This window comes from Antrostomus carolinensis, unplaced genomic scaffold (genome assembly GCF_000700745.2).
Source record: "Antrostomus carolinensis isolate BGI_N321 unplaced genomic scaffold, ASM70074v2 scaffold16717, whole genome shotgun sequence".
Taxonomy (NCBI): domain Eukaryota; kingdom Metazoa; phylum Chordata; class Aves; order Caprimulgiformes; family Caprimulgidae; genus Antrostomus; species Antrostomus carolinensis.
In genome coordinates this window covers 69817-81038 of record NW_010325533.1, presented here as the reverse complement: position 1 = coordinate 81038, position 11222 = coordinate 69817, and the positions used below count along the sequence as shown (strand labels likewise).

The following is an 11222-nucleotide window of genomic DNA, read 5'->3' as shown; positions in this document are numbered from 1 at the left end:
AGGGTAAGTTTTGAGCCCAGACTGCCACTACGAATTTGCCTTGATCATACACACGCACTGTTTTTCCTTATGTGCAGACACAGGAGGTTGCTTAAGTGTCACCTCTGCGGCTCTGCATGTGTTTGTCAGGGCCCTGAAGGCACCCACAGCCCTGCCCGTCCTTGCCCACCCCCGGGCTCTCCCTCTCTGCCCACAGCCCAAGACCCCATTTCAGTCCCACAGGGCTGTCAGCCTCCACCCCTGGCAATTTCTGGAACCTGTAAGAAGCAGATTGACTTCTGGGAGGTGGGTCCTGTTCAGACGCAGGGTGGTCATCATGTTAGAAATCTTATGTATCCCACAAGGATATCTGAGCCAAGCTCGCAGGTCCCTGACGATGCAACCACCATGGTATGAAAGCAGTCTCTATTCTGGAGAGGACACCAGTGATGCAGGACATTGGAAAATTTCCATCTGGAGTCCCTGTCCATGCAGTGTGTGAAGTCATGAAAGGGCCATTTGATTCACAGTTTCTGAAGGCAGGTACTCACATCATCATCAGTACACATACGTGGATCTGACTTAGCACATTTTTTTAGATAACAGATGGAACACATAGCCTCATCCTCTGCCCACCAGCTGCATGCAAGTTTTCCCTCTAGAGCTGGACAGAGACCCTCCTTTGGGCTGGCTCAAGACCAACTATGTTTCCTCTCTGGTGTCCTTAGCCTCCTGAGTCCTGCACAGTGTCTGTGACTCCCGGCTGAAAGCTGCCAGTAAGAAGGTGCAAAGGGTTATCCAGAGATACAGCCATAGGGGAAGGATCGGCCGCTGAAGGAAAGAGCCGCAGAGAGACTGGGTTCTCTGCTGACAATAGTGTAATACATCACAATTACTTATGTGAAAGCAATAAAATGATGGGGCAAATGAGGTGGCAGTTTCTGTTTTCTATCCCCTGCTGTCTCCTTTTTCTTAAACCTTTCATGATGAGACTGACAAGGCCACTTCTCCACCCCCTCACAAAGGAGCATGCTGTCATTACAAAGAACAAGTCTTTGGGAACAAGAAAACAATTTTGATTTAACTGATGTTCTATTGAAGATGCTGTGTGTGCAGAATGATGAGGGGAGTGCAATAATCCACCCAAGAAATGGTCAAATTTTGTGCAAGATGTAGTACCACCAGCATCAAAGCCTCAGGAAGGATAACTGGGTAGGGGCCATTGACAACATTTCCCCAGTGTGTAAGGAGGCTGCAAGGCTGCTCGTGTCCTTATAACAGTTGGTGCCTAATCTCAGCAGAGATGTCTGTGCCAAGGCATGTTGAGATGTCATCACACACACTCCACTGCTCCCAGTGAGGGATGTTCCCAGAGCATGGAAAATACACTGTGTGAGAGAGCCCAAGACACACTGCTGGAGCATCCAGTGGGGGATACTGGGGTGTGAGGAGGGGATGCAAGATGCCACCTCCAGTGACCAGGCACCAGAGGGTATGGGCAAAACTCTTGAGTAATGCTTCTCATTGGATGCTTCTTGCACACAGGCTGTGGCATTGGTGTTGTATTACTTAGCACAGAAGATCTGTGAGCAAAGGGAGCCCTCTCGCCTTCTGTATTCCCCTGGTACTGGTCAGTCACATCTTGATGACAGCTGGCAGTTGGCCAAGCACTTCACCCAGAGCCATTCTGTTGTCTGCATCTCCTTCTACATCTAAATCACTACAGAAATGGGTAGGCTGGAGACAGTTAGATTCAGCTGTGTCTCTTAAATAAGAATATTGTCATCCATTTGTAATAAGGCTGTTGTTTCTCCACATTTTTGAGGATGCTCTTTTCTAGTCTGGGAATTATCTAGCCACAATGATAATCCCCCTCTATTGTAATCTCCAAGGGTTTGCTGGACCACATATTGCCTCTTTATAAATGTTGAGGGGCAACAGTCTCTGTGGCTGATAGGCACTGCCTGTTCCTAGGTGCCCAGGGACCTTCTTGGAGAAGAGTCATGAAAGCTGAGGCTGTGAGCACTGAGTTGGAGGCTGCTTTACAGCTTGTAAGCAACAGTTATGCTGGGTTATGTTATGACCATGACCTTGTTTGTAAAAACTCACTGATAGTTTGTTTGTCTTCTCTACAAGCTAATGGGGCTCCTCACAGTACTATATCAGTGACCCTGAATGGGTCTTGAATACACTTATGACAACGTACAAAGTGTTACAACATTTTGAAAGTAGACAGGGAGCTCTACCGTGTACCTGTTACTTGAACTTGCTGAAATGGCATCTTTAAATGGCTTCTTTCCAAACTAATGAATCCTGCTTGAATGTTTTTAATTTCTCAGTTTCATAGTAAGTTTGCAAATCTTACTGAAAATTAGACAGGCTGTTTAGAAATTAATTTGATGAAATAACACAATACATTAAAGACACTGTCAGGAGAGCCATGTTCCTGGCTGCCCTGTCAAACAGGGGACATGTTAACACATAAGGTAATTGTGTTCCAATATGAATGGTTCAATTGCTGTTGATTTTCCTTCTGGATTATGTAATAAAACAGGTCCTTTTTTTTGGAAAAGAAGAATACATGTGCGTAGTGTTCAACTGAAGCTTGTCTAGTTTTTTCTTTTGTGAGATTTAAGAAGATGTTCTACTCAAGGACAGCGAGACCACCTCCTGCACTGGAATGCCCTTTTTATTCCCAGTTCTTTACTACTTAAGCCCTAGTCAACTGTTCAGAGATATTTTTTATCAGTTTACTCAGTGCAGCCTGAACTCAGTGACTGAAAAGTGCAATAAGTTGTTTTTGATTGGATTACAATGTGCTATCAGAAAACCACTGTTATATTGTTCTACTTAAACTAATAGGAAATATTTCTGTATTTCTTTGTTTTGTCATCTTGCAGACTCAGCTCCTGGGAGTTTTACTTGCTGCTGCTTCAAATTTTCTGATTAGTGTCTCTTTGAATATACAGGTATGAAATTATTTCTCTTTATTGTGAGTTGTTTATATTTAGCAAGTAATTTATGTTACAATTTGTTATTATGGTGAAGTTCAAAATACACATTTTCTTGCTTTTAGTAAATATTCCCTCTCTTTAACTAGTGTCCTGCTGTAATTGTTGGCATTATGCTGGCTCTCAACCTGTTCTGTGCTGTGATTCCCACATGGGAACAGAATAAAAATTCATAACTCCTCCTCTCTGTAAGGTATCATAAGGAAATACCAGTTGTGATCCACTTGTGGTCCCACTGGATGTCATGTGAACCTGTCTCAGTGTCCAAATCTGAAATGGAATTGACCACAAGATCTTAGGGGCCACTTAATGGAGCAATTAATGTAATTAAATGCATAGAGACATAATTTTTTTTTTAATATTGGGCTCCAAACCAACTTTGACCGATTTAATTTTCCTTCTGCAATTAGGATGAAATAATCTGAGTAAATATTATTTTAAATCATAAAAGCAATGGGAGGTGCTGACCTTACAGCTATAGCAAAGGGTTGTAGGATGAGACTTATAAAATCCTTTCTGTATTAATTAGAATATATACTCAGTAAAAAGTTAAATCCATTCATTATAATCTGTATCTTGTAGACTTCATGGTATTTTTAAGTCTTCCAGCAAAAACTTTTGAAGCACAGAAGACATTGTGTAAGTTGTCCAGAAAAAGTATTTTTGGTAGCTTGTATTTTATCAGCTGTTTGTCTCATATAAAGCTACTTCTTGCTTTTTCTATAAAGGATGAAACAGAAAACTGTGGAATATGAAATCTTCTATTCATAATAACCTATTTTATTAATGCTGGAAGGTTCTTCAATGATTCCCTTCTATTTTAAGCAACTCTGGTTGAAGAATCCCATAGAAAGAAATCTGTTTAGCCAGAGATGGTAGGCAGGTTGAGATGACTGCTGCTTCTTTAACAGGAATTCCAACCTGCTGACAGTGACAGTACTAGAACAGGCTCTGTTTCAATGGAAAAACTCATGTTACTGAAGTGGAAATTCAGCCTAGCCCATAAAAATGAGGTTGTTCAGACTTCATATCTTTTGTCTGCTGAGGGCAGTGAGTGTCAAAGTGGATACTTTGCCAGGGATCTACTGAAGTGTGCAGACAGACTTCTATTGATTTTTATTTGTTAACATTTACTGGATTTGAGCTTTTTAAATGCTGTTTAGGAAAACCCAATAGCTCTGCATTGCCGTTTGACAGACAGTTTCAACTGAAATGTTTATTTATCCTCTAAAATAGTTTTTTTCTCCACTTAGTAACAATATCTTATAAATATGAATAATGACTTTCCCTAGATCTCAATGTTTATTTTCACTTTTCTATTAAATGCACCAGCGAAATTTTCATATTGTCTCTCCCTTCCCTACCATGCTAGTTCCCTCTAGCTAGTTGTCAGCTAAAGAACAGCCTATTTGCAATGTATTTCAGTTGGATTATAAGCAGCCTTCACCTAAATACCATCTATACACATTACTATGCAAAGAAGGCAGATATCTGGAGAATGAAGCTGTAGGGGAGCCGCTGAGCTCACCCTCCTGTGTTTTTTGCACATCTTTTCAACCACACTGTGCCCTCAAGAGCAGAGTAAGAATAACTACAAGAATGTGGGAAGAAATCAGAGCTCAGGATTCACTTAAGAACTTGTCCTACTTGATTTTCAGCAGAAACTTGGATTCTTGATTTCACAATATTATTTAATATCCATTTCTCTTTTGGACTTTTTTTTTGGTTGCTTGTTTATAAAAATGAAGCCTGCAAAATCCTGGATGTTACTGTAATTTGCTGCTCTGTGGCTCAGGGAAGTTTGTTTTCCTTATGCTCACTTTCTCTTTAGAGGGCTAAACTTCTTCCTAGGATTTCATCCCCTCACAGCATGAAGCTGCAATAATGTGCTGTACCCTCTCAACAAGAGGAACGACTGAGACTGTGGTGTATCAGAGACGCTACTGTTTGGCCCATATTCTGTAGCATAGCCTACCAAGTAGAATGGGAGTATGAGGAAAACTGTTTAGAACTTCCCTTGGACTCTGCAGGGGCAATTCCAAACTGAAATATCAAGTGGTGGAGAAAAAAAAATGTATTTTACAATCATTTATACTACAACAGTTGTTATCATTTGGTTTACAAATTTTGTGACGCATTTCCCTGTGCAAAGAGACTGGTGAGGAATCTGAGAAAGGAAACAATATTCTGCAGAACTAATGTGGTAAACATTGCATCCCTCCGAATCATGACAGCTTCCTGATGGAGACCGCCTGGACTCTGTTTCAGAAGACCAATGTGATCAAAGCCAAGGTTCTTGCTGCACAGCCAGAGAAAACAATTACAACATGTGTCAATGATAGCTTCTCCATGTAAGAAGTGTTGATGAAGTATTATTCAAGTATATATTACACCTGTTGACACAGGTATAGCTTGTTTTCCTTCTGAAAATAAAGCTTTACCTGAGATACTCTTCTAAGGTGAAACAAGAGATTATAGCCAAATTCCACCTAATTAATTTAGAATCCTCCCTACACCAGATGTGATTAAGTGCTGCCTTTTTCATTTTGAAATTTCTGGCAAGGATATGTGCCATGAAGCAGGAACACCATGTTGTCTGGTCCCCTTCTCCCATTTTGTTGCCACAGTTCTGATTGTGCCCCATCTCCTGCCTTTGAGTGTTTCCAGATTCACAAGCTAAGCTTTGCTTTGAGAGAAGAGCAGGGGTGTGCGGTGGTAGCTAGGAAGCACTAGCTAGTATTCACTTAATACTTTTCAGGTTTATTCAGTGGTCTAATTTTTCAGACATTTCTACCACGGCTAAGAAAGCACACATCTGAAGCAGCACTGAATTAACACAAAGCAGTGTGTCTGCAAAAACAAGCTGAAAGTCATCTTTAAAAAGAAAACCTTGACACAACTGGAATTTGAAGTTGACAGCCCCCTTAATTACTCCACTTTTGTCAGACATAAGAACACAATGGAAGTCTTTCTTTTCATGCCTGTTCCTAATAATTAATTTTCTAGAAATGCGCTCATCTCCGACTGGCTTGCCAAACAGAGCTGAAGCCCTACTACACGAGCAAGCTATGGTGGTGTGGGATTGCCCTCCTGGGGCTTGGAGAGATGGGCAATTTCACAGCCTACGGATTTGCCCCCGTTGCCCTTGTCGCTCCACTGGGATGTGTATCTGTCATAGGTGAGATGGTTTGTCATTTCTTGCTTGGGTACATGCTTTAATCACATGCTTGTTTGTGTCTACAGGAATAATACCACAGGTGCTGCAGCAGGAAAATGAGGGGGAAATGTTAGTATTGTGGTTTGAAAAGAAAATATTCATATAATTACATGAGCTGATAGTTTAACACAAACCTACTTAACTCAGAGACTCTTCTAATAGCTAATATTTGTGAGGGTGACAGAGCACTGGGACAGGCTGCCCAGAGAGGTTGTGGAGTCTCCATCTCTGGAGATGTTCAAAACCCACCTGGACGCTTTCCTCTGTGCAACCTGTTGTAGGGAACTTGCTTTGGCAGGGGGGTTGGACTAGATGATCTCCCGAGGTCCCTTCCAACTGCTACCACTCTGTGATTCTGTGATCTTTATCTTTCTATAGTTTTTTCTTCTGTGGCCTCTGGTCACTCTGGGCTGTGCTAGTTCCTGCCAGTTGTTCCCTCAGTGCCATAACCAGCATTGCTGGCTCTGCAAGCCCCCAAAGCTGGAGGTTTTCATCCTGTTCACTGCACAGAGCTGTGGTCTGAGCCTGAGTACCTACAATGGGTTTCTATCTTACTGTCACACCAAGCGGTTTCTGCTGCCTGCCCCTTTGATTCATGTTGGGCAAACTTGCTTGACTCTCTGCCCCCCCATCACTGGCAGTTGCCTGAATGCTTGGGTTCACCTCAATGTCTGCATGGTGGCAAGGTTTGTCCTGGCCTGCATGCTGCAGTCACTTCTGCAGAATGTTATTCTAGTAAATCCACAGCAATTTTTTCTGTCATTTGCTCATTATCTTCCTATTCACATTGTGTTTTAGGAACTGTACTCTGAACAAATAATCTGTTCTGCTGCTTCTGATAGCTGTCTGTGGCCAAAAAGGCCTAGAAATTTCCTGAAATGTTTAGTTTATTCATGGACATTATCAAAATTGTGCATTTGTTCCTTCACATGCAGATTAATGGGACGTTAGAAGAAGTCCTATCTTTACAACTCATTTGATATGATCTTGCTGTTTACTTCATGTGGGTTTTTTGTAATTAAGGTATTTAGAGGACTAGCTCAGGTATGAGATTTCTGTTTCTTTGTTAAAGAAACATACATTTAAAAATATGCTATCATGTTGTGCTAATGCAAAGCAAAGTGGACAGGGCAATATTGTACAGAGGCTGTGAAAACAGGAATACAGGGTGCAGCTGTAGCCCTTAATCAAGTCACTTCATATCCACAGCTGAAACCTCCAGGGCTGAGATGTCACATAATTCTGCATACATTGGAGCTCATTCACTTGCCATTGACAAGTGGTAACATTTCATGGTCTGTCTCTAGCTACCAGTTGCATGCTTGGAAGTGACATTGCAGTGAGTGATGCTACATGGGAAGGTAGAAAAGATGAATCATCTTCCTGGTGGACTCCCAGCTGTAGTGGAAGGAGGCAGCCAACCACATGTGGGTGCAATTTAGCGAAGAGATAGTGAGGAAAGGAAACTGCAGGCAATTTACTGTAACCTTTAATGTTAAACTATTGCAGAATTTTGGAGAATGAGATATAAAGGCACTGTACTTCACCATTGTAGAAAAGATTTCTCAAAGAAAGGAATGAGATATTACCAGAGATGAAAACGTAAATTAATGTGACATATCCTAGTGTGATTGGGGTGGCAGTAGTTATATTTTTAACAATTGTAGACATTTCTACATGTCTCTGAACATAAAGGGACGTTGACCAATCTAATTTGTTGCTGAAACAGAATAAAATGCAAATATAGAAAACTAGAAAAGCAGTGGAAAGGGGAAAAATTCCATTGGTTATTAAACTGCTACAAAGAAGGGTTCGCATTTGGGGTTGATTTTTATCTGGGCAGATTCCTTCTTTTTACCTTTGCAATATGCAAAGAGATGTTGCGTCTGTTTTCTCCATTCTCCTTTTTCCCTTACTTATAAAAAATGCCAATGTTGTATCTTACCAAAATTCCCATACCCCCTCCTTTTTTAAAAAAAATTGACCCCAAATGCTTATCTTGGGAGACCCCAGAAAGCACTTTAATATCTTATATTTCGTTCCCATATATCAGCTAACGGTATCCATTTCATAGCCCAAACAATAGAGATATCTGAAATTTTATTTAGTCTAGCAAACATTCCCTTAAGGAAGGGAAAGTAAAAATGAAGTAGACAGCCAATTACAACAATAACTTCCCAGTATCACTTCCTACCACTAGATCCTTTTCTGTCTTCTTCTGATCCTTTTCTGAAATTAGAGCCAGAGAGAGAGAGAGCATCCTTTCAATTTTAGAAGACTTCATCATTTAGGGCAGTGACAAACTGACCAAGACAAATGCACGTCATCTGCTGACAGCTGGGCAAAGGACAGTTTAGACAGCAGGTCTTTCAATTTAAAAGATCAAGAAATGTTTTTCTTATTAAGTTATGATCTCTTTTAGGTGGCAAAGGGTGGACTTTGCACAGTCTAGTCATCAGTTGTTTTGATGTATTGTTTAATGTGTGTCTTTTCACAAGTCAATTTTTTAAATGAAGAAATTATACTCTTGATAACAAACTCCAAATGTGTATCTGACCCTAAGTCCACCCTTCTGATAAGCATTTTTTTCCAAATTTGATGTCAATACATCCCACATGGTAAGAGCTGACTCTCACTGACATTGGGTACTCAGGGATGAGCTGAGGGGAAATGTGCTTTGCTATATGCGCAGTCACCTAGGGAACTCTGAGGATCTCCATCACTCAGAGTCTGCATGGAAAGTTTCTTTTGCTTGGAAACCAGGGTTTTGGAGGAGGAGAAGGCAGACTGGAGTCTCTGCCTGGAATGGATTTGGGCTGTACCCATCATGTATCTGCAGACCTCTGAGACAGAAAGCATCCTGGGTCTTAAAATAGATGGAGCCAACATCTATTATGCTCTGCTACCACATTTAACTGCATCCAACTGAATTTTGCACTTAACCCGGTACCAATTAAATAGTGAAAAATTTGTGCCTCATTCTATTGAGCTGGGTGATTCTTATGGCTGTTTTAGAAAGAATCCAGCACAACAGACCATGAATTGGCATGACACCAGTAGATTTTACATTTTTTTTCATAGAATTAAGCTACAAAGACTATATTTTTCTTCTTACACAGTGGAAGTTTCTCTGTGTGTGGTTGCAATGATGCAAGCTCTACATCTGTTCAGGGTTTTAAATAGTTTCAGAAAACAGCAGTTGTTTTCTTCAAGAGGAGAAATTGGTAAATTTTTAATTTAAAAACGGAGGAGTAATTCATGTTTGATGTGATCATTAAAAGCTTTTTATACTTGAAAATTAAAAATCATGTTTTACATGTAGCTCGGGTAATTTTAGGCTGCTGTTGTTTCTAACTCATTGTCTCGCTTTTGCCTGCAGTAATAACTTGGGGGGGGGGGGCGGAGGGGGGAGTGGGGAGAGGCCAATGGTATCAGAGATAATTTCTTCTGCAGTTTTCATCATTCTGTAGAGAGTTGTTTTATCCTTAACTTGCTTAGACTGACATTGTTGAGATCCCTTTTTATATGCTCCTTCTGAATAGCTGTGGGGCAAGAAATTGCTTTAGGCTTTGAAAATTGATATCCCTGATGGTTCTCTTCAGGAATCTTTAGGAAAAAGATTCTCAGATATTCTTGTAGAAATGGATTTCTCCCACTCACTGTAATTTAACATCTTTGTGGCCCAAGAACTTGGGATTTTGAGAACTCTGTTAGTAATGAGAACTGGGATACATTCACCAGACTGTTCTTTAAAATACTTCATTTGTACTTGTCTAGAAGATGCAACAAAAGGATTTCCAGGGTTTTTCCTTCTCTCTGTGGTGTATATGTCATATAATCCAGTTTCCAAGATTAAAATCACCTTAATTGTCTCATGAGCAATTCCTCTGATATTTGGCTTGCTTGTTTATTAGGATATTGGCATTAAGAATGGGTAAAAATGTTTCATGTTTTGTCCACTGCTTTTCCAGTACTAATATTTAATCATGTTAGAAATGTTACATGTTCAGTGTGCAGGAGAGCACACTGGTCAAGAGGTCATGCACCAACTGACTAAATTCTGTAATATCCTTTGTATTCAGTGCACCATTAATATCTATCATATGAACTAAAAATAGGTTTGAGCAGTCAATTAGTTGTGATGAATTTGTTCCCAGATGTCTTGGGCAGAGCTAACTATGCATACAGGTATTATTTAACTTTCTCCAGATTTGTGTTAATTGTCACTGATACAGAGCTCTGGCCCTGAAAGAGACACAGGTCCCACCAGGTCTAAATGGATCCACCCTCCTCATATCTGAACCATGTCCGCTGTCTACCCCAAAATGATACACAGTAGATCAGTAGACTGGTTTTCCTCAAGCTCCTGCCCTCCCCTCGAGTAAGACAGTGTACTGAGATGTAGGCAGGATAAGATGAAGGAGGTTTTAAGCTAACAGTCTTGGGGCAGAGGATTCTCAGTCATGAATTGTCTTTATGCAGATTCCACCATGGAGATGGTGCTACAGGCACACAAAACCAGCTGTGATTCACCTGTTGGTGCCTGAAGAGTGCACATGGACTGGCTTGGTTTTGTGCTTTGTGCATGGGCATTAGAGACAGTCTGTGTTTCCTGTCCTTCTGCCACCCCCAGTAGCCCTTTGCATGGCAAAGATGTATTCTAGTCTGCTACAAGGCTGTGAGCACAACTCCTTTCTCCAAACCAGCTCCTTTCGTTCTGAATGTGCTTAATAAAAATGCTTGGCCACATTTTTTATAATTTTTTCACTATCCTATTTAATCTATTTAAAATAGTATATAAGGCTCATCTAAGAAATGAAAAGAGGAAAAGGAAGGATGTGCTAATATTTGAAGTTATTAACAGTTATGAAAGGAATTATTTAGTGTAAGACGTGACAATAAAAATAGAGGTAAAAAGATGAGATTCATAAATAGCCTCAGTACCAGGAAAACAAGATAAAAATGAAATCTACTTATTTGTGAAATAGTTTTAGGTAGGAAAAATAAGTGCTGGA

The 11222-nt window shown here is 40.5% G+C and overlaps 1 protein-coding gene across 1 annotated transcript in view; it reads left to right on the top strand.

Annotated features, from left to right (window-relative positions):
* Positions 1-2450: 2450 nt before the first annotated feature.
* Positions 2451-11222, top strand: part of NIPAL2 (NIPA like domain containing 2) — a 31636-nt gene continuing 22864 nt past the window's right edge. The window contains exons 1-3 of the mRNA XM_010171262.2: positions 2451-2465; positions 2880-2948; positions 5997-6168. Of these exons, the coding sequence (XP_010169564.2) occupies positions 2451-2465; positions 2880-2948; positions 5997-6168 (256 nt within the window). The remainder of the gene's footprint in view (positions 2466-2879; positions 2949-5996; positions 6169-11222) is intronic.